Source organism: Labeo rohita, chromosome 6 (assembly GCF_022985175.1).
Source record: "Labeo rohita strain BAU-BD-2019 chromosome 6, IGBB_LRoh.1.0, whole genome shotgun sequence".
Lineage (NCBI taxonomy): Eukaryota > Metazoa > Chordata > Actinopteri > Cypriniformes > Cyprinidae > Labeo > Labeo rohita.
The window spans coordinates 1,401,479-1,426,169 of NC_066874.1; the positions used below are offsets into that span (position 1 = coordinate 1,401,479).

Here is a 24,691-nt window from a genome sequence, read left to right on the forward strand (position 1 = left end):
TGAATACGCTGCACTTCACAGGAACAGGTGTGCTGTCTCGGAATTGAGGGTTTTATAAGCCACTGCATGGATGTGAATATTCATGCAGTGTCATCAAAAGGACGAGCTGTCGGAACTGAATTCAACTAGTTTGATATGTGCAATGCATCAAGAGAACTTTAGGAAGTAACCAACCAGCATTTATAATGGCCTAATCCAGTTCTGTACGTAACAGCCAATTCCTGTTAAAGGAAATGAAGCTTTAGACATTTCCTGTTTATGAGTTTCCAGCTAATCAGCTGCTGTCATTCTGTCCAGATGCATTTATAACCATTGTTTCTGAACTACATTTATCTCACTCGTAATCCAGTCATCTAAAAATATCTGTAAAGCTACAGTATAATTTACCAAGAAGGAAACTGGAATCTAAAACTCTGCCAAAAGATGCAAACAAACCCTTTCCCAAATAAGAGAATCTTACAGAATGAGGTAGATAAACTTAAATCATTATTTTTTTTCTCTTTGCTTTAAATTAATAAAGTTTTATTGCACTGCTCCTGCACCTCCACCAAGCAGAACATGTAATTAGAAGTTTATAACTATATAACAATATTGACTGAACATTAAACCGTGATAAAACAAAATACAGACGCAGCTTGCACAGTGCTCAGATTAATGCACGTTTTAGATAAATTAGTGCGAATAAACCTGTGAGAAACAGAAGTTGTATACATAGTTTTATTAAAGTTCATGAATAGAATTTGAACAGAGATACTATGGAAATATTGTACATTCATCAGGAGCTGAGTTCCGAGTAAATGTAAGTACTGTGACCCTTAAAACTCAATCCACAGAAAGCCAAAGGGAGTGAATGAGATGAAGTGACTAAATAATCCAGAAAGCAAATAAACAGCAAGTCAAACAAATACAAATAGACATGCATTTATATTTGAATGAAACCTCCATACAGACACATGTAATGTAATGTAATCCAGTGATATTTATAAAAATATTAACATACACATTTTGATATTTCTCTAAGTGCTCTGACAGGCATCACAAACTACAAAAGAGTTTGCGGTCACACGGATCTCAGCGACGCCTGTTAAGTTTAAATACTTTGAGGAAGCATCTACATGCTGCATTTGGTTTGCGCTTCGATCACGTCTCAGTTACTCGACCGCTAAATAAGAAAATAGCGAGAGAGGCGAGTGAAATCAGTCTAACTACGATCCTGACGTGGAATGCTGACGCTCTGCCGAGCAACTGATGACAAACCGCTATTAAATATAGAAAAATAGACTCCTACAACTAAAAGAAACGAAAGTGTGTGGCCCTCGTGAGTCTAAAGGCCAAAGATCAGTGTAGACAATGTTAACGTGTGTTTATCTATTTAAAGTCCAAGTGCAGAAGACATCAGTCGTAGCCCGCCACTGAACGTGGGTTAAGGGTTACGACGTCACAGAGCACCAAACGCGCATGCGCAAGAATGAGTTTAGAAGGTGTAAGAATGAAAAGTGTAAAGCACAGACGCATTTGGTGCATTTCTGACTCGGACAATCGGTTAAAGCAGAGTAACCCCGCTGTCTAACAGGCTGTCAGTCATCATCACCTCTCCCAGTCATACGTCTCTGTGCAAGCAAAGCCCCACCTCTCAAGGGCCGTCGTGTCTTATGGCTGCTCCCAGACTCCGCCCACAGGGGTGATGTATACGGGGAACAACAGTGAGACACAAAAGCCTTTTAAGAGCAGGGCGGATCATGATGTTGCATCTTCTGATTAGTTTTGATGACCTGAGATTAATTAAAGAGACTCGAGTGTGTTTACGCCAAAAGGAGAGGGAAAAATCACTAGGATAAACTAGTTTAAACTAGTCCTGACAGTCTGTTAAACGAGCAGGGTTTAACCTCAGCAACCGGCCTGAGTGATGTCACCGCCGGAACTCTTGGTGACCTCCATGGTGGTGAATATCTGGAAACAAATGAAGGGATGGACATGTTACACTCAAAACACTAAAAACATGAAATATCAGTAATATATAATGAAGCAGCAGTCACAGGAAACGCACCTCGGCACACGTAGGGTGAATCCCGATGGTGCCGTCCAGCTGATCTTTGGTAATTCCACATTTCATGGCGGCTCCGAAGCCCTGTGTGACCTCACCGGCGTTTGGACCCAGATAGTGGAAGCCGATCACACGTTCCTGCACAGAGACGACAGCAGTTAATAGTCCTGAAGGTGCAGGACAGTTTCATGAAAGCATGAAATCAAATGCAAATCATTCACAAAACTCAGTGGAAATAAGTAACTGCCTGTTAGAAATGAGCTTGTAAAACAAACAAGTACATCACTTTGAGCACAAACTTTTGTAAGCACAAACTTTTATTTTGTAATTAATCGTTTGAAAGGCGTAGTTCTATGCAAGCAAGTGTATAATCATGACTTAGAATCATTATGTTTCATAAAAGCCTTGTTTAATTTTTCATTTTAAATTAAAAAACAAAACCAACAAACACAGGATTGTGACTGTTATGCATGTCTTACGTTGTCAAGTTTATTGCAGATGATCTTGGCGTAGCACTTGTTGTTGTCCCGGCCGGGAACGGTGAACTCCAGAGGCCAGAACAAACTGTGATAGACCTGCAGAGACAAACATAATTACCAGCACTTCATTAAAACCGCAGTCATTATCAGAACAGGTTATTAATATTTCCAGTATGACGTCTGTTTGCGAACACGCACCTCAACGTTCTCCTGTCCGTAGATCTCAACAGCCTTCTCCTCGGGGTAACCACAACTGCCGTATTCCATAGGAGTGAAGACAGTGGTGGGAACGTTCACATAGTCGCACTGAAATGACACCGAGAGAGGAAGAGGAACTGGTGAGATCACACAACACTAACTAACATTTACAGAGATTAATCTAACGTTTATAACACACAGGAACGGTCATGACTATGGCAGACCTTCAGAGATGATCCAGCAAACAGTCGGCGAGCCAGAAGTTTCCCGGCCTGAATGGCCACAGGCGTGAGCTCCCACTTCCCCTCCAGGATGTCTCCAATGGCATAGATGTGAGGAATGTTTGTCTGCTCCTCATCATTCACTGGGATCTTCCCGTTCCTGGATGGAGAAACAGAAAATAACTCAATGTTAGCATTTGTAGAGCAAAGTTCAGTTCTGGAGGACTAAGCAAAAACTGTATCGACATGAACAACAAACATTACATTTCAAAATTAGTTTTGATGCTTGACCTAAGTCAGTTTACTTCCATTCCCTTTTCTGATCTTTTCACGCTGTATTATTTGGTTGTGAAATGTTTGTGTGATAATTGTGAGTAGCAGGATCATAATCTTAAAAAAAAATAATAAATAAATAATAATTAAGCATTAAAATTTTTGTATTGAGGTTTTAATTCATTTGTGCATTCATCTCAATAATTAAAATGCTGTTTTAGGGCTCAAAAGTTGCAAGAACTTTGCTCATTTGTGACTAAAAATAGATATGTGTGAACTAAAATGCAAGTTGTATTCATAAGCTTGTGCGCAAATTAAAATCCCTCAGTTTTAAGAAAACTAAGATCATAAAAACGCTTAAAAATGATTTAACAAATGTATTATTTTTTAAGAGTGCTTAAATCTGGCGATGAAGATAAACAAATGGTATACAAGTCAGGGTTATTTCAGTTTTTTTTTTTTTACAATTATAGCATAATAAATTAAACTATAATAATTATATATTTTTTTCCTAATTATAGCATAATTTTCTGCTATTATTTTAAAAAGTTTCTCCATTTTAAGTTTCATTAACGATTTAAGGTAGGCCTTTAAATAATTACACAATTATGAAACATAGTGTGAAACTACTTTTTATAAACCTAGTGTATTGTCATTGTGCCCCTAAATTTTTTAATGCCATTATTCAACTTAAGACAAAGACGCACCTTCAGTTTCTGAGTTTGTTTAAAGCCCAAATATAATCTTAGAAAGGTTATAGGTTGCTGCAGAAAAGCATCAACAAAAATGCTTTGTAATGTAACAAGCACATTACATAATCACCTTTAGCTCACTTCCGCAATCTAGGAAAACTCTTGAGTGTTACTGTAACTAATGCACAATGACCTTTCAATGTACAGACACATTTTGTACATTACTAAACTGAAGTAAAATCTGCATTTCAAATCATAAATCTGCTTAACAAGTCCCATAAACAGAGAAACCATAAGAGCTATACATCACTCCCGTGTGTGTGGGTCATATGCAATCACATGATTTGTACTTGAGAACGGATCTAAACCTCTGTGCTGCACTAATCTCTCAGAATGACTCAAAACCACACACACCACACACACCACACACACTCACTATCTCTCTCTCTCCGGTGTATATGTGAATTAATATTAATCATCCCACAATACTGAATGGAAATATTTAGCTGAATTTATCCTGACCCAGTATACTCTATAAACACACTCCATATGCCCTCTGGTCAGACACTGGACACTCTTCTCAGTTTCCAGAGTCAATTCTGCTGATTCACCGTGAGACACCAGAACCCGCCTCTGACACCGCCCTCTCAAAAGCTACCATGCCAACAAGGACCAACAAGGACCGTGTTATGGGTTGTGGGAGGGACTATGAGGATGACGACCAAAATAACCCATACAAAAGAAAGGGACATACTTGGCATTGACTTGAACTCCAGCTTTGTCCAGACCGATCTTTCCTGTGCAGGCGTCACGACCCACTGCGATCAACACCTGAGACAGACACAGCAAACATTAGTAATATTAAAGGAATGCGACTGCTGAAACACCAGACTCCTCCCTCAGTTACAAAAGAAACAGCAAAAAAAATAAAAAATAAAAATAAATTACGCAAGCACTGCTTACATGAATTAAATGCCCACATGACTTGCATCAAACCAAAACATGAAGTTCAACTACCTTAAACAGTAGTGTACTGCACTACTCAAATGAAGGTTTACGTCGAACAATTAATGCAAGTGCTTTAACAAAAATACTTGACATTACTGCTTTTAAACCTTCTGTAACTGAATTTTTTTTTCAAAGTGCCACATATCACTGACTTAAGCAAATAGTGTCACCGGTGACCCAGATTAACCACAGGTGCAGATCAAGATTTATTTGAAACACAAACATGACTCGGAAATAAAGAAAAATGACTTATTCATGAAGGATGCACTAAATCATTCAAGTGACAGTAGACATTTATAATGTTACAAAGGATTTTAATTTCATACAAACGCTGTTTTTTGAACTTCATATGAATTTGTCATATTTTTGTGGAAACTGCAATGCATTTTCTTTTTTTCAGGATTCTTTGAAGCAGCACAGCGGTTTTAAAAATTGTTAATCACAGGATTCCATTTTCCATTTCAAAATTTCATACTTTTCCATATTTGAACCATATTTAAAAATTTGGCTTTTCTTATGGTAGTACCTCTAATATCAAGCCCTAATGTCCAATACAAATCCTCTGTGGCGGCACAGAAACCATGACATGAAATGGGCTAATGGTATTAAATTTGCCAAGTAGAAAATTTAAATTTGGCTTTTCGTTTCGTTGCCATATTTCAAGGGTTTAGGTCCCTTTAATGCATACTTTGAAGTCCAGAAAACCACATTACAAAATGGGCTGATGGCACAATAGGTGGCTCAGTGTGCATTGTCCTTTACGCTGTGTTAATGGTTTCTTGTACTAAGAATACTGCAAGAAACCCAAAATGCTTACAACCTGCATTTTGCATAATGAAAAAAAAGTGCACCTTGAATTTATTGGTATTTTGACTGACTTCTCATTCAATAATTTTTTTTTTTTTTTTTTTTTTTGAAAAAAATCTTAATTTTCTATTATAAAAAACTAAATGGGGGCAAAAGTATGGAAACAAATACTTTGCCATACTCTACTTTCTTTTTTCCATACTTTTCCAGACCTGGAAAATACTTAAATTCCATACTTTTCTATAGCCCATAGGAACCCTGTAATCAGAAATGTTTCTTGAGCAGAAAATCTGCATATTAAAATGATTTCGTGTGACACTGGAAACTGGAGTAACGATGCTGAAAATTCAGCTTTGATCACAGCCATCAATTACATTCTACAAAATATTTACAAAGAAAACAGTTCATAAAAATTGTAATAACATTTCACAATATTACTGCTTTTACTGCATTTTTTAATGAATAAATGCAGCCTTGGTGATCACCTTTATGAAACCTTTGAACAGGGTTTTGTATGCATGTATATTTATTTTCAAATATTTGTGAATGCTATGCATTGTCATGAGTCACATTTATCCCCTGAGAGGACCTACATTTGAAAAGAGTTGTTTTCAATATGGATCGCTCCAAATTAGGTCAAATATGAGGTTTCAATTCATCTGAAAGCACGACTTAGGAGATGCCAACGTAGGGTTAGGGTTGACAGCAGGACAGTACACCACACCAGTTTTGAAACACAGCCAGAGATAGCAGACAAGATAAAACCAGATGTATTTCAATGATATTAAAGGAATTAGAAAGGCACACAGACATGATACTCACAGTGTTGTATTCCCCTTCAATGATTTCATCACTCTCAGTGGATTTGGCCGTCACTTTAAGTCGGCCTGGAGTTCCAGCTTCCAACTGCTCGATCTATAGAAAGCAAGCATGATTGTTTATCACCAACATAACGTGAGTAAAGAGGTCATGATCATAATACTCCTCAAGAGCATTTCATAACCGCAGTAGTGACAGATAAAGCATCATTTCAGATTTCAGTAATGTTTAACAGCACACATGCACCAACCTTGGTAGGAACGAACTTCCTGAGGAATTTGACCCCGTGCGTCTCCATGTAATCTCCCGCGCGGTTGGCCATGTCCTGATCGAATCCTCGCAGCAGAATGGAGCGGACCATGACGGTCACATCCAGCCCCAAACCGGCCAGGAAACCCCCGCACTCCAGAGCCACATACGACGCCCCGACAACAAGAGTCTTCCCGGGACAGTAGGGCAACGAGAACAGGTCATCACTGCAAACGACAAACAAAATGAATGAGGACACGACGCAGACAGATCACGTTTCCTCAAACGTAGACAAAAGTTCAGACATACAGTTAAACATCATACACGATGACAAAGAGAAAAGTCAATATACTGAAAACCACAGAGGCTTAAGTCTTGCCAAACATCTGCCATTCGCTTCCTTATCAGATAAAAGATAAATGAACCATCAAGAAAATCACAGACTTGAGTCACAAAAGAACACACATGCATTCACTTTAAAGGCTTGTTGTGACATCAAGGGCCAAACTCTATTTCAAAGTGAACATTACTATGGCCTTGTTCAGACTGTCAGCTTTTGTGCAATTTTTGTGCCTTTCCGATTGGAATCCATTCGTATTTAGCAAGAACAAACAGGAGGAGGAAAAAGAAAATCACATGAAATCTGAATAGAATTTTTACTAATCCATTTCAAGCTACATTCATACGTATAAAATTCTATTCAAATCGCATTTTAGTGTGACCGCTCAGATCAGATTTCTGTCACTTTCTCACGACACGTAAACTGTAAAACACTGTTGTTTGTACAAAACATGCTGAACGTCTTTGCAGAAACAATGTTGTAAAGTACAAGTCAAGCAGAAAATGTAAATTATACTGCTGGTCTACACACCTCTTTGCGTTAAATAAAGCCACTAGTGTTGTTACAATACCAAAATTTTGACTTCAATATGACACCCGACTAAAATCTCTCAATCCTACTACTGAACCGATACTATGACAAAAACTTAGAACAGGAAAAGTAACCAAATAACATGATCCAAAGCTTATAGTTATTTTAAAAAAAAAATAAAAAATAAATAAATAAAAATCACATGCCAGTGCCACTATACAGGACTGAGCAACTACCAAGCCTACAGGTATGTAGCGATCTTTGCAACATTGGTAAATCAGCTAAAATGACAAAGCCAAACATTATTTCATTACAGTAATTTTTCCAAATTGAGTTTTAATTTTTCTGGATTTCATTTTAATTTTTTTCTAGACTATTTCAATGGTTACATGAAAAATGTTAATCAAAAGCATGTCTAACTAATTGAAACCATGACATTTACACTATTTAACAGCAATTTATTAAAAGTTTAACAAAAACTATTTTTTAGGGCCTACGAAATGCATTTTATTATTTTTCTCAAATTCAGTTTTATTTTTAATCAAAGTTTGAGATTCATTCTATTGTCTGGATTCCATTTTAATAGTTTCATAACATTTTAATAATCAAAAGCATGTCTAATTAATTTATAAAAATTACATTTTATAAGGAATTAATTTATTATTATATTTATTTAGTTTTAAAAATACTGTGTTGTGCATTTACAATTTTCTGGTAATTTTGGTAAATATTCCTTAAATATTGTTTTAATAATATTTTATTAGGAGTCGTAGCATTCATTGCATCAAGTAATATTTTTGTCAAGTTAAACTTATTTTGACAGGTTGCCGTGAAGACTTTTGGGTGTTTGTTTGTATATGACGATGGTTTTTCTCAAAAGTAACGGTAAAATGATGGTGAAATGACTCCGAGCAGTTCTAGAGATTGTGTTTGTGTTTTCATGTACTCATATTGAGGCGGCAGAGTCTGAAAACACAGCATAACATGTACTTCAGTATGTGTGTAGTAAACGAAACTGTCATTCATTCATACAGAGATGCGCAGAACATGCAGGATTAATATTTAAATAGGCAATATTCCATGATATACAGTAAATTCTGTTTTTATGAATGGACATTTCCCACTTCCACTTCTAAATAAACTGTTTTACTCAGGAAATACGACTCTTATCAAAATGCATTCTTAAAGTACTGGCCCTAGTAACATGTGGAATTGTAGCATTTTTAAAAGCAGGGTATCGTGATACCTTTTTTATCACACAAGACTGAAAAACATGCATTCCAGCTTCGAAATATGCATTTCTGCCACTTCCTCATAACCCAGCGTGATGGCAACAGACAGTGGCAACAGTTTTTTGGGACACACAAATTGGATCTAAACAGTTGCGATACACAGTGTGGACAGTCAATCATTTAGATTGGATTCTAATGGGATATACAAAAAAATACCATTTTGACTGGCATTCTGAACAAGGCTTATGCCAAACTGCAAGTATGTTATTTAAAACAAGTAACCAAATGACAATTTTACACATTCATGCTGTTCACATCGGAGCTACAGAAGAAAATGCTTGACACCTCATTCAGTGGAAGCTTTCCTTCCCTTGGTGACTGAGAATGAATCAGCTTTATATCAATAAATCCTGTAAATAAACCAGTAACGACCCCCTGAGGTCCAGCTGCGTTTAAGCGGCTCTCCAGAGGGAGTTTACAGAGTCTTAGCTCACCTAGTGATGCAGTACTCTTTGTCTCCTGGGACGCCCAGATAACGAGGCCTCTCTCCTGTCGCCAGGACAAACTTAGCTGCGGTGTAGAACATCTCTTTACCACGCTTATTTGTGGCCTGTTGGGATGAGTAAACAAAAGGTGAGATGAGGGTACGTTTTAGCAGACTGTGACTTTGATTTGAAATGCAATATGTAATTTTTTAGCATACTCATACTGCTAATCTTGTAGATTAACTTACAAAAAAAAGCAATACAAACACACAGAAACGCCTTGCCATTAAGGCACGTTTCCTCATGTTCTTTTACCAAAAGGAGAAATGAACTATGCTTTACATTTATCTCTAAAAATATCAAACTTCCAAGTATCCAGTTTGCATTCGCATTGTATCTGAACCTGTAGTGGAGCTGGATCTCTTTTTGGTTCATTTAGGGTGCTTTCACACCTGTAGATCAATTGCTTTGTTCCGAAACAGGGGTTAAAATTATTACAACGTTGCTTTTTATTCATGGTGCGGTTCGCTTTCACACAGCAAAGTTTCTAAACGGACCAAATGTGTTAATACAAGTCATGCACGAGTAAACTGTCCTCTCCTTGGAGAAAGTTCCACTTTTTTTTTTCCGGGATTCCGCTCAGCTGTCATCCGTCAGGATATGACAGCTTTGCGGGCTTATTGTTGCATTTATTTATTTTTTTTAGGTATCCTTATATTCATTTATAATTTTGAGCAGGAGTCCATCATAAGAAAAATATTTTTAAAACACACCTACTACAAACAGAGCAATAAGAAGGCATTATAAAATGAAAAGGCGCTCTTTGATTTTGAATGACGCAGACAGACACAGGTATCAATTTAAGCCGTATTAGCAAAACAACAAAACTACTGCTGTTCATGGAACTGTAATTACCCATTATACAGTGTGATAAAGCCTGGTTCGTTGGTCCATTGGATCTAGATGCTTTCTCACTACAACCGAACCGCTCCGGTGTTCGTTTGAAAGCGTACCGAGAGCACCTCTTCAAGGAGGTACGTTTCTTTGGTCCGCTTTTGGTGCGCACTCGAGTGCGATTGCTACATTCACACCTGCCCAAACGAACCGCACCAAGAGGGAAAACGAACTAGTGCGATTCAACCGAACTAAATGAGGCAGGTGTGAAAACACCCTTAAGCTGTGACCATTAGTTTTGGGGAAGAAAACTGCTTTGCCTTCACAATGCATATTGGGCGTCAGCTATAGTACACTTGGCTTGTCGTTTCAGAGCACACTTGCCTTGATCTTGTGCGGCTCCACAAACTCAGCATAGGCGTTGACATAATTGACGTTTTTGTCTCGTAGCGAAACTCTGTAGCCCCAGTTCAGTGAACCGATGTAGTTATTCACCGCGGTCCTCATTGTCTCCCAGTTGTGAGTCACTTTAATGACAAGCCAATATTTGATGAGAATGTGAATTGAAACAGGAGACAGACAAAAAGGAAATCTACATTCTGAGAAGGGAAGCTCTTGAAAGCAAAAACTTTGCAACATACTGAATGTTGAAATGATCACTTGTCCTGCACATTAGGAAGATTTCTCATGTTAAATCGCACATTAAACTCTTCACTCATAAAAGATATAATTAAGGTCTCTCATAATGGATTTCAAACCAATAATCAAGGCTGCAATCACAATTAATACAAACATACTAAACCTTTCAGAGAAAGAGGAAATCAATCTGAAGCTGAAATGACTTCAGAGCAGAAATCACAAAATTGCATCACAACTCCTAGCCTTTATGCATACAGCCTTAAAATCTGTACTGCATGTGAAATATATACACACACGACTCACCCTGATCAGCGAATTCCCAGCCGAACTTGCGTGCATCCTCCATGGCTGTGCTCAGCAGTGCTGTCTGGTGCATCAGTTTCTTGGGAATACAGCCCACGTTCACACACGTGCCACCCAGACCTGGACAGAGACATTACTATTATCTTATTAAAAGCCATTTTTGATTAAACTTGCATGCTTTTGATTCTGATTCTTACCCCAGGTTGTGCCCTTTGGTGTAGGAACAACATAATCCAGAACCATAACTTTCTTCCCCAAGGCAGCTGCTTCCTGTTTGGGTAGGAAGAGAATGTGTTAAATTCAGACTCCTTTGCTCATGCGTTACAGATTCCTATTTGTTTGGCTAAATGAAATCTTCAGGTTAAATTCTGCTATCGATGCAAGTATTTACATTTCCGATCATTTTTAGTTTCCTAAAAAGTGTCATTAATGTATTGATCTTATTTCTGTGAATCATTTTAACCTGTTTATTTCAAGAAATCAATTCAAAACTGGGGAAAAAAAAATAAAAAATTTGGCATCCACATAAAGTATGCAAATAGAGAGACTGTAAATAAATTTCATACAAATATTAAAGAGTGTACAAAATACATAAATACATCTGTATAAAACAAAGATTATATCTGCAAGAAAAAAAATGTGTTAGTGTAGAACTGTCTTTAGTGGATTTTATTTTATATCTGGATTTTACTTCTTTGCAAATTAAAAACTAAAATATATGTATTTATAAAAAAAAAACAACAACAAAAAAAAAGCTTGAGCCTGAGATGCCCCGACTGACCTGAATTGACCCTACACACACATACAGTATTTGAAGAGCATCATGCATGAAGGATCCGTGTAATTGAACTCACCTTTGAGCAGGCCAGACCGCCAGAGCCACCGCCAATGACGATGAGATCATAGTCGTACACCTCGCTCCCTTCACCCAACAGCTTCTGCAGCACGCCATCTTTGTGTGCCTGTTACCACGACAACCAACCAATCATTAGCAGGAGCATAAAAACGATGCTGATAAGAGGCATTGTGAAGAGGTGCTTGAGCATTATTCAGCTCGATTACCAAAGGTCTTTCCCACAGAGCTGCTGCCGCTATGAAAGAGGTTTTACAGACAGCTGATAGATCTACAGAATGATGCATTAGTGATAGAAACAGGCACTGATGATCAGACATATCTTATACAGAAACCAAGAGCAGCCTTCTGATAAGATAAGTAACACATACTCAAATGAACAGGTGAATTAAAAAAAGACTCCAAATCCAAGACGGCTTATGTGCATCGGTCATAGAATGGCACATTTTAATGCAGTTGGAGCATCTGGAGCACTACCAACAAAAATTAAAATACTGAGAGAAGTTGCTCTTAATCATTTTAGGAATTGTCTGCCAAATTAAAGATAACCAGGGTCAAGATATCCAGACCACTAAAAGCTTATCGAAAGCAAATGCTAAAACAAAAATCACCAACAGCAAAAAACTACTTAGAACAAAAAAAAAAAAAAAAAAAAAAAAAAAGTTATATACTACAGGTTTTAAGTTTTTAATACTAACACAGGTTTTAATACTTTACTTTAAACCATTTTATTTTTTAACATTATGTAGATTTTAAGTAATAATCTTTAAACTTATTATGAACATTTTAAAATACTGTGAGAAACTGCTCTTGATCATTTTAGGATTTGTGTCTGCCAAATTATAAGATAACCAGGGTTCAAGATATCCAGACAGCTAAAAGCCTTTTGAAAGCAAATGCTAAAACTAAGGATCACAACAGCAAGAATAACTTTATGAAAGAGAGAGAGAAAAAAAAAAAAAAAAAAAAAATTAACATACTACTGGCAGTTTTGCTTTAATGCTTGTAAAGTGATTCCCCCCCCCCCCTCCCCTTGAAATATACCTGGCTAAAATCTATTTTATTTTGAATAATATTTAGATTTTAAGCAATTATCTTTTACTTTTAAAATATTAATGTTAAACTGAAATCATCACCCTAGACACTGAAAGCCAAAATGTATAAAAAAAGAGAAAAAAACAGGAAGTCCATAGCAGCTCTCATTCATAACTCGCCTCTAACAAATTCACAAGATTAAAAAAAAAAAACAAAAAAAAAAAAAACCACAATAATCAAATGCTTACGTGAGATATTTCAGAGAGTGAAACTGATGCATTTACAACGAAACTGAAAGCCCTGCCCTAAATCAGTAATGGGAGCAAATACGCAAATTAAATTGGACAGAAAACCTTCCAGCAGACGTGGGACAGTCAGCAACATTTTCATGACCTTTTCAAGACCTATAATTACTCCAAAAAAAAAAAAAAAAAAAAAAAATGAAAGGGTGTGTGAAGGCGAGGCTTTGCAGCAGAACGTTCACTAACTCAGTCACGCATCCGCTCGTGACCATCAGCTCCTCTTGACAGTGAAGCCAAGCAAGAACGGCTTCAGAGTGGAAAACCACTGGCTTTAGAAAATTATGTTAGAACAGCATGCAAATTATAATTAAGCAAATGTAGTTGGTCACAACCATTGACTTTTTAATAGATATTTCAAAAGTGAAAACCGCACAGTTTGGATGAACACAATAAATAACTCCCAATATTTATGAAAATAGGCAAAAGTCTTGCCAGCTAGAATCACTGCCTAAAACGAGCAGAAATCACGCAAAAAAAATCAGTACCTTCATGGTGTTGTCACAGCCTCCGATGTGTTTCTTGTTGATGAAGACGTTGGGGACGGTTTTCTGCCCCGTCATCTCATGCAGCAAGTCCTGATAGTTGGTTCCATCCTCTGAAACGCATTAGACATGATCAGTCAGGATCTCACCGCTCATGTTTCACATCTACGCCACATGGGCAGCTCTCAAATAATCGAATCAGGTTCGGATCTGGCACTGCACGCCTGCTTCTGAAAGCGATGTTTGGCTCCAAATGCACAGAGGAAAAAAACGGCAGCTAATCAGGTTTAAAGCTGTTTGCCAGAGAATCCATTATCAGGTTCATGCTACGAACATGAGATGAACAGCTGCGCATGGACAGTGAGATAAAGAGCATGAGACATGAATGAGACATGGAGGAGGGTATGGATAAGTGAATGAAAGCAAAAAGGGGAAGATGATTTCAGACGTTACTAATGCTGGAGTTGGAGTGACTCAGCAATTTGTCCGTCATGGCCAACACTTAAACATTAACTTAAGAGGCTCAGCACAATGTTCAGAGAACACATGCAAGAGTACTTCAGCTCAACTCTGTCAGTGAGGTGGTAAAAGTTCAATAACCTTAAACATGAGCATTACATAATATGAGCTGAAGTGGAAGCACACATGCAGATAACATGTATAATCAGTAATCTTGCATACCAGAAAGAACTTCACGTAAAAACGCATGTTATGCAAATGCGTGTTCAGCAAAACAAATGTAGTACACACTGTTTTATGTACTTGTGTAGTTAGTAAACAGTATACCGTAATCTCAGAACTGGTATCTGTAGACAGCAGCCATTGTTGACAAAATATTTAGACTTGGCCAGTTTTATAAACTAGTTAAAAAAAAGAAGTTTTAAATAAAAATAAATTTTGTTTGTTTCACTCCACATCAGCTTCTCTGGCTATTTTGATGGTGAAAACCATACTTGAGCTATGTTTTATTTTCATCTTGAGGAAATTAAATCAGCTAAAGAATACAAAAAGCACTAACTGGCACAGCCTGGCACTTCCTCCATGGATTTCATTTCATTTTCAAAAAGGAATTACTGTAAGTCATTTGATTATTCATTTGATATGAACAATGATAAACTGTTGTTGTGCTCTTACCCATCATGTCCAGCTCTATGGCATTACACTTGACATTCAGCTCTTTAAAGAGTTCCTTCACCTGGAATGAAAGAAAACCATACATGTTAGACTCACTTCATAGTTTACTTAAAATATCCATCACAGTTTTTTTTAAATATATGGCATCATTAACTCACAGTAAGGTGCATTAAAGAAACTCAGGTGATCTTCGAAGTACTTGGGCAACAGAAATTAAACTTCAAGCTCATTGATCATGGAGTGAGGAGGTCAAGAGCATTTAAGATTCATGACGTACCATGTGCAAAAATACAAATGAGTGAAGTCATTTGTAGTAAAATCATATCTATAGCCACTTTGTATCCTAATCATTCACAACCGGCTGGTTTAGTTGTGGTTTCATTACTAATTGAAAGTGGAAGCTCACATAATCAGACATGATCTAAAGAGAAAACCAGCACATCACAGTCGCTATCACGCTTACAGTTACTACAGATTCACCTTGACGCCAAAGTCTAAAACATAATATCAATGAAAATACTAATTATGAACATTCTTCATTAACTTCAAGGTTATTTTCAAAAGCAGTTCTGTACCCATTGCACTTCACCACACACTTGGCTGTCCGAAGGAAGACTCACTAAAGTCTACAGATGCATGACAGAACAGGATCATATGAGTCAATATTTGATATTTAATTGTGAAGATTAATTTCTGCCCATTTCATTACTTTCGCAGCGCTCTGACACTAACCTAAAAAGATACTAGATCCCAGCATAGATTTAACAATTTAAGAGCACCATTTCTTGAACGTTTTTCTATTACAGCTCACACCTCTAGACTTAAAATTACTTCAGACGTACTTACGTCTACAGTAGATTACAAAATGAATAGTTCTCTATATTTCAAGCCACAAATCTGAAAATCACTATCAACCTGACATAGACAAACCACTATTTTTTTTTTTTTTTTAGTATTTTTTACTGTCAGTTTTTAAAATAAGCCACAACATGACAAAAATAATCCTAAAATTTAAAGGTACTGTTCACCCAAAAACGGAAATTACCCCATGTATTGGACTACTTAATCTCAACAGCCATTCACTGCCTTTATAAAGCTTGGAGGAGCCAGGATATTATGTAACTGATTGTATTTTTCTCAAAGTGAGTAAATCATGGGGTAATTTTAATTTTTTAATGAACTATCTCTTTAAATTGTGAACACAATACAGAATTAATCTTAAAATATGACGTTATTTGTCAACACATGTTCCCCAAAATACAACTAGTTTAAAAACATGTCAAAAAAATAAATAAATAAATAATAATAATAATAATAATAATAATAATAATACGCACAGTGCCTTTACAAAATTCAAGAAGTGCCTTTAAAACTCAAATCACTTTACAGCATAAAGAACAGAACAAATACAATAAATGTACACAAAAACCACAAATAATTCAACAAAAGTTATTTTAGATGTTTTTAAAACAGCAGAAACACAACTTAAGCACATAAACATATGGTATTTTCACTGACTAACGACCATCACTAACACTAGCAGACCTTCATCAAACCATCATCATTCTTAACTTCTTTCTTAAGACAGAACTCTGTGTTTGAGGAGGTATCAGCTGTGTATCCGAGGCCGTATTTCCACTCACCTTGATGCAGTAAGGACAGGAGCTCTTACTGAACACCATCACTTGATTAGAATCGATCAGTTCTTTGATTTTCGATCGGATCTGGTCGCGACCCGCGTCATTCTCGATGGGCGGCATGATGATCAATAAGCGATCACGGATCGATATTCCGCGCTCTTCCACTTCCTGAGTCGACGATTATGAGGAAAGTCAAACTTTATCTCAACATAAACTCATGATGTGACATTAACAAACGCGTCAAACAAGATTAAAAACACTAATGTCATTATTGCGACTCCATCCCGCGGCCGCCGCTGAATGACGCTCCGCCGCACGCGCGCCTCTTACATAAAGACCCAACGAGTCTGACCCGTACGCGCCTGACTGAAAATCAAAGCACTTCTTTACTTATTGCGGTCCACGTGTTGTCTGCTTCATAGCAGTTATAAATTATAATGTAAATTTAAAGAAAACGTGAATCTCAGTAAACATTTAACTCTATTTTGATTATGATTATGATTTACTATCCTTTTTCTTCTTCTTCTTAATAATAATAATAATAATACGTGGAAAACCCATCAGGCAGTATTTGTAGACGCCTCAATGAGATTGATACGGACACATGCACCACCTGGTGGCTCAAGCAGACCAAACCGATTCAAACCAACTAATGTACAATGGATTCTCATAATTATTTCCAGTTAAAACTAAAACAAACTCAATGTACACTTTATTCAACTCTGAATTGTGTGATTGTTATTAAGTGAAAACATATATGCTGTAGTTCTAGTGTTGAACGTAAACATAACACTAGATGGAGGCAGTGCTCCATATTTTATATTTATACTTTTTTTGAACAGATATTTTTGTATGTACCTCAGCAATCAAAGGTTAAAATAAACACCAATTTGTTCTTAAATATTACTATTTACTAAAGTAAAAAAAAAAAAAAAGATTAAAAAAGAATAAATTTGAAAAAAGTAATGTGAAAAATATGAACATTTTTAAATAACTTTTTAGTCACTTTTTTACAGTTCACTTAAATATTCTACGACAACAATAAGAGTTTTTTTTTTTTCAAAATAATTTTTAATTTCAAAACTAACTTATAATTTGATTTAACATTATTATGTAGCCTATTGAACATATTTTATTTTGACATGAAGTATAGCATCACTCTACATAATGGACACCGGTGTCATGACATTTTCCTCTCATTGCATAACGTCAAGTATCCAGGTGATTAAAACATTTCTGAAGACCAATAACAATTAAAATGAGCAATAATCATATTGCAGGCCATGTGCCTTCTACCTGAAGAAAGCACCTTACTGGATGAATAATTACTGATTTTATAAGGTCATTAAACTCTTTAGAGATGGTTTTAAAGTCTGTGTTGAAGCAGATAAGCGGCGTGACCTGTTATCTTACAACACAAGACTTTGAGTTCATTGTTACATAAAATGAACTGGGTTTAATACTGAATGACGAACCTGCTATTGTTCACAGGCTGATTCACTAGATTTTCACATGAAGGTGAGCAATTCATTGGCAAACAATGACTCTCCGTTGGACTGAATCCTCAAATGTGGATTTGAATTCTGGTTTACTGTAGCTAATCTGAATCTATTGTACTGTATCTGATTAGTTTTATAAACTGTGCAATCAGTAAATCTACAGGGTGTCAGACAGTGAAATGTCAGTTCATGATTTATATGTCATTTTCTTTCAGTTTATTAAAAATAACAGTGAGAACAAAACATGAGCTCATTCGAAAACTTGATTAGTTCAAATTCAAAATTTTGATTAGATTTTCTTTCGTGTATATATATATAATATCAAAGTTAGTCTGAAAGTTTGATCATTGTTTTTATTATATCATATATTATATATTGTTGGATCTTACACTGCACAAATACACAAAGGCTTACTATCTTACTATTTTTGTCTTGTTTCTAGTAAAATATCTAAAAATTCTTAAATTAAGACACATTTAATAGCTAAGCAAAATGACAAGATATTTAGTCTTGTTTTCAGGGGAAAATTTTTTTTAAAACAAGTAAAATATTCTAAAAATAATAGCATTTTATTTACTCCACTGGCAGATAATTTTACTTATTTTAAGCAAAATGCACTTACATTTTTTTCCCCCTGGAAACAAGACTAAATATCTTAACATTTTAACATTTTAAAAATATTCCATCACACAAACTTATTTATTTAATGCACCATATAAAGTACTACTTATAAGTATAACTTGTGCGTCATTTTCTGCATAGATTTAACAGTATAATATTTTATGACGCACATTTGTTTTGCTACCTTACTGAGTTTTAGAAACACATAAACACTGAATAAAAGTGATTAATAATTAATAAAGAAACGCAAGTCAAAATAAAACTTGTTACAAATGTATCATTATCTTATCAAAGTTTTATTCATTTTAGAATACATTTCTGAACATATTTAATAGAATAATAGTTTTCTACACAAATGTTTCCTTACTGAGTTTAGAAGCTCAGACATTGAATAAAAATATAATATAAGCAATATATATAAAAAAGTACCACTAGAAGAAGTCAAAATATGAGTTTTTACAAATTCTCTAATTGGATTCAAAGAAAAAAAAAGACTTGTCTCGTATATGAAGAAACCCAGATCAGCATTTGCACCTCCTTCATTCTCCCTCTCCAGAATTGATCTGCTGATGTCCATCGAGGAATCTTCCTCCTGCTCCATAATTTGTTACCATGGTGACAGTCAATCATTCCAATAAGAAGAGGAAAGCAGATATGACAGCGTGTCCCTCGTCAGCCGTTCCTCTAATCGCACACACATCTGTCTTTCCAGGGAATAGCTCCTGTTCGCTCCTTGTCTCTCATTCTCATCCATTTATCTAGAATTAGTATCTCAGATGGAGACAAATATGATCTGTGGCGCTCAGCAGACGACTAAACACACACAGATGTTGCAGAAAGCTGATGCATGCTGTTATTCATTTATGGCTTTTTATACATACTGTCTCTCAAACACACACGCACACTGATTTTTCAGATAAAAGATATAGCATAATAGCATCATTTACTCTTCGATAGAATTAAATCTGAAAACTTGATTTTTCAGAATTTTTCTGATTGTCTTTATTTTGTAAATATTATGGCATTATATTATGTTTTACTCCCCTAAATCCAACTCAATACTTAATACAGATTCAAATAACTTAAGAAAGAAAAATATGCGACTCTGAAAGAAACATTTACATACTTTACTAGAAGGAAAGAAACAAACTTAAAAATAACACTTTTTAGAAGCCAGTTTGTATTTCAAAAGTGCTATTTTGATATTATTATATTATGTAATTTATTATGTTTTTTAAAATTATTTTCCACAATAACACCACATTAAATTAAATTTAATTAAATTAATAATTTAATTTAATGTTCCATAACATAAATTATAAAGAAATTATTCTGGATTTTTAGATAATCATTTTCAGTGTTGGGGGTGACGCATTACAAGTAACGTGAGTTACATAATATTATTACTTTTTCCAAGTAACTAGTAAAGTAACGCATTACTTTTTAATTGACAAGAAAATATCTGAGTTACTTTTCCCCCTATTTATTGATTAAAAGCTCTCCTGTTCCCATGTTGAGAGAAATCGGGAGTAAGATGTTAGTTCTAGAATAAATGTGAACATGCATTAATTCATCTCACTCACAAAAAACAGATTCAGTATTCCTCAAAATAAATAAAAACAGTGAAAACTCAGAATATGTGTTAAATAATACAAATATCCTTTATGCATTTAATCCCATTTTATTAACCGATCTCTTTGCTGCCGACCTTCAATGCTCAAATTTAACCATACTAATAAGCAAAAACGACTCAAGATAATCTAACATTTGTTTATTGCTGAAGAGTTGACAAATTTTTTTCTTCTGCGTTCTTCTGCACAGACGTGAATTTACTTTTCTCAAAGCCTGAGGCTTTTGTGTGAAAAGACTTTTACATTTGCACAAAAATAGCAAAGAAGCAAGCCCTGCCCAGATTTAAAAAGTAACGCAAAAGTAAAAGCAACGCATTACTTTCCATAAAAAGTAACTAAGTCATGTAATTAGTTACTTTTTTAGGGAGTAACTCAATATTGTAATGCATTACTTTTAAAAGTAACTTTCCCCAACACTGGTCATTTTATTTGTATTTGCAGCAACACCAGAAAAACATAATGGCTGCTGCGTTTAATACAGGTGTGATGTGTAAAATATTTAATTTTTGTCTGGTGAATGTCTGACTGGTGATTATTAAAGCAAACTAAGATGAAAATCAGTTTGGAAGCAACCTACAGTCTCAATTCATTCATTAGAGTAGTCAAGATTTAGTATTTGATGCATTTGGTTTCATATGACAGCATCAAACCCACATGTGGTAACAGGTGAGGAAAAACACATTTTGTGAGAAATTTAATCTGAAATGATTTCTAGCTACACAAACATTAGATTATGTCAGTTCTGTGGCCGTCCCAGCGCTCAGGAATCATTGCTCATACACTCACTTCAAAGAAAACTCAAGGTGTTTTGTGACTTACGAAGCTTGTTATTGCATTTGTGAGATCAGTAGCTCCCGACATGTTTAGCTGATGCTTGAAAACAGACTGATGAAAGAAAACTTGTCTCCTTGACAGATGTATACTAGTTGATTAGATGTCATTTGCGGGCATGTACGTAATCAATCGCTATTCCTTCCTTTGCGTCTCACGTATGTGTGTGTGATTGAGAGTGATTTGAATGTTAATTCGAGGTGTTTGTGAGTGTGAGATGCGGAAAGTGTCTCAGACATCAGCAGTCACGCTCCGCTTGAGTCTGACAGCCTGTGTTTGAGGAACACTTAACTCAATAAGAGGCAAATGGACTGAAACGCTGCACACATGGATTCCTGCACACTGTCAAATCACGCGTTAGTCTCTTCACCCTAATGTGTCCATTCACACACACATCCCTATATAACCACTATCACACACATTCTCACTAAATTTGGAATAACATACTAGTTCCATATAGTATGGAATGGTAGTACGTAGTATGCAATGCACTTCACTTGACCTTTCATTTCCAGAGAGATGACTACTGTTTTTTTCACTCATAATTTAATCCAAACTGTCCAATTTTAAGTCATTTTCAATGCAAAATTGAGAGATTATATGCCTCTCATGGTTTATCATTATTAATATTGTCAGGTAATGAACTAATAACATGATTTAAAGGTGACATCATGCAAATCTGACTTTTTGCTGTGTTTAAGTGCTATAATCAGGATAAACCTTTTCTCTGCAAGCTTGTGAAAAAACCAGCGCGTCAGATTTTGCTCCCTCGTGACATGGTAAGGGGATCGTATTATACTAATACCGCCCCTTAATCTGCACATTTCCATCCACAGCACCAACATTTTGATTTTGCAAGCGACAACAGTGTACCAGTTATAACGGCATGGCAAAAGTTTGAGCAAAGCATGCTTACTGCTCTGTCACTGGCTGCACAGGCGAGCACAGAACATTATTTAGAGTCCCAGCCTCAAAGGAGACAAGAGAGCAGTGGGTTCATTTGTTTTATTTACTGTATATTAGGCTTCTGCCACCCAGATCTAATATAAACATGCAATTTCTTTCCCAGCTGTTTATCTTCACAGACATAACTGACTGTTTTTGTAACTTTTGTGTTTTTAACACAAACTTGTGTGTATTTGACAGTTTAAGTGCAGTAAGAGATGAAAGAGAACTTAGTTTAGTACTCACATGTCTTGTGACAGCCGCTTTCTGTGCACGTGCTTCGGATGTGTGCGCTCCAAAAAACACATTTTAGAAGTTTAACCTAATATGGTTTAAAACTCATGATTGCAGATCTGATCATCAAAGCCACACAGACGTTTCTTGGTGAAGTATGCAAGGTTTGAGCTGTAAAGGCACAGCCCTATTCTGGAAAAGGGGGTGTGGTGCAGCAGCTCATTTGCATTTAAAGAGACATGGACGAAAACACAGTGTATCTACTTCCACTCAAAATAGGCATTTTTAAAATTAATATATAATAAATGATATGTGGGGCATTTTGAGCTGAAACTTCACATACACATTCTGGGGACACCTGAGACTTTACATATTGTAAAAAAGGTCATAATAGGTATTCTTTAATTAATTTATAATTAATAACAAATTATACAACTACTATAAGCATAGCTAACCTTACTCACATACATACAGTACACTCACATTTAACAGTATACAGGCATACCATATAGCAAGCTCCAACTGTTTATGATTACATAATACATAATGTTTCTTATACTATAAATATATATATAGTTGCTCAGTGTTTAATAAACTTGTTTTCCACTGACTGTTGCTGGTAATTAGTGTTTGTTGAACTCATTGATTTCACGGGGTCATGTGTTTTCTTACAGATCAGCTCACCTGAGTGGTTTTTAAAAGAGCACACATCTTCTATTGGTTAACCTTCACCCTTTCCACATGGCTTTGTTCATTTCATTAGACACAATTACTAATGGATGACAGAATTACAGATTCACAAGTTCAATAAGTGAGATTCCCTAAAAAATCTAGCTGAAGTGTATGTCGTATTCAGATACAGTAAGTGTGAATCACCTCTTGAATGTAACTACATCAGCATGCAGATGTCTGCTGTATGTGTTGTTTACAGCATTATTTTGCTGTAATGTCTGCAGTCACTGTCATTATCATGTGCTGTAATGTGGTTCTGAATCAAATGCTAAGTGCACGCAACATATTTTTAAAAAGTGCTTACTAAAAAAAAATACTTAAAATATACTTGTTAATTGAATGCAATGTTTTCTGACAATTTAATTGCATTTTTGTTTTGTTTTTTTTTGCAACTGAATGAAAATGTTCACAAGACTGTGATGATGCATTTCAACATTGATCAGCATTCTTGAAAGTTTTTTATTTCTTGATTTAAAAAAAAAAAAAAAAAAAAAATGTATGTGCATTATATTATATCACCTGTGCATCAAATTACAAAAAATCAAAAAAAAAAAAAAAAAAAAAACTAGCTAAACTAGTGCAAGAGTGTTTCTAATGCAGTGTCTCTTGTGACTGCTGCTATCAGTCTCTCTCAATTTTTTTCTTTTTTTTGAGAGTTGTGAAAATACTATCGGTACTCTCCGATTCACTGCTCTTGAAGTTAACCCAACTATGATGACTTCCGCTGCTGAGAAACCCGTAAATGTGAAAAAGGTCCATTGTAGTTTAAATTGATCATACATGCAATTAGTTGAAGAAGAAAATCAGCATATTAGATTGATTTCTGAAGGATCATGTGACACTGAAGACTGAAGTAGTGATGCTGAAAAAATTAAGTTTTGATTCACAGGAATAAATTACAATCCACAATATTTTCACATAGAGAACTATTGTTTTAAACTGCAATAATATTTCACAATATTGCAGTTTTTACTGCATTTTTTGTTTAAATAAATACAGCCTTAGTGAGCAGAAGAGATTCTTTTCAAAAGCAGTTTAAAAACTTTTATTCTAAATGTTCTTTTTCACAAGTGTATATTTGATTATTTTTGTCTTGATCTGCAATGCAATGAGTAGTGACAGTAAACTTGACATTTCCGGTGTTTTATTGCTATGAATATATGACAGTTTTTTTCTGTATATAAAGTTTTGTGTGTGAAAGTCTAGCTCGGGTAGAAAGCCCATAAATAAAACATGACTCTGCTCTGTGTGTGTGTGTGTTATTTTGGCTGTATATTCAGTAGGTGTAGCTCTCGCCGGTCGCAGGCAGCCTGTCATTGTCAATGTCCTTACCCGGTGAGCGGCTGTCAAATCGAACCAATCAAGAGCCGCTGTTCAGGCCTTCGCTGGCGCTGTTTTCCTCGCGCTCTCGTTCTTAGAATACATTCTCATTAGCACCCCCACTGACCCAGAAATAAACATTCCATCATATTTCAGCTCTGCGCCGTGAACGCCCGCCTGCGCGCGCACTTTATCAGTGAGTGACTGGCACCCCGCCG

The 24,691-nt window shown here is 35.8% G+C and overlaps 1 protein-coding gene across 1 annotated transcript; it reads right to left on the reverse strand.

The window, feature by feature from the left end:
* Positions 1-703: 703 nt before the first annotated feature.
* txnrd3 (thioredoxin reductase 3) lies at positions 704-16,984 on the reverse strand. The gene is made up of 16 exons (XM_051113438.1): positions 16,664-16,984; positions 15,021-15,081; positions 13,890-13,999; positions 12,069-12,176; positions 11,412-11,484; positions 11,215-11,334; positions 10,657-10,799; positions 9,388-9,503; positions 6,792-7,017; positions 6,545-6,637; positions 4,662-4,738; positions 2,946-3,102; positions 2,722-2,829; positions 2,524-2,619; positions 2,048-2,182; positions 704-1,950 (listed from the first exon to the last, which is right to left on the reverse strand). The coding sequence occupies exons 1-16, from the start codon at positions 16,778-16,780 to the stop codon at positions 1,888-1,890; spliced, it is 1,803 nt and encodes a 600-aa protein (XP_050969395.1). The 5' UTR covers positions 16,781-16,984; the 3' UTR covers positions 704-1,887.
* Between the last annotated feature and the right edge of the window lie 7,707 nt (positions 16,985-24,691).

Coding starts and splice junctions, on each gene's coding strand:
- txnrd3 (XM_051113438.1), bottom strand. CDS start 16,780: ATGCCGCCCATCGAGAATGACGCGGGTCGCGACCAGATCCGATCGAAA. Junction 6,638..6,791: donor GGAAGTTCGTTCCTACCAAG/GTTGGTGCATGT, acceptor TGCTTTCTATAG/ATCGAGCAGTTGGAAGCTGG. Junction 1,951..2,047: donor TTCACCCTACGTGTGCCGAG/GTGCGTTTCCTG, acceptor ATTTGTTTCCAG/ATATTCACCACCATGGAGGT.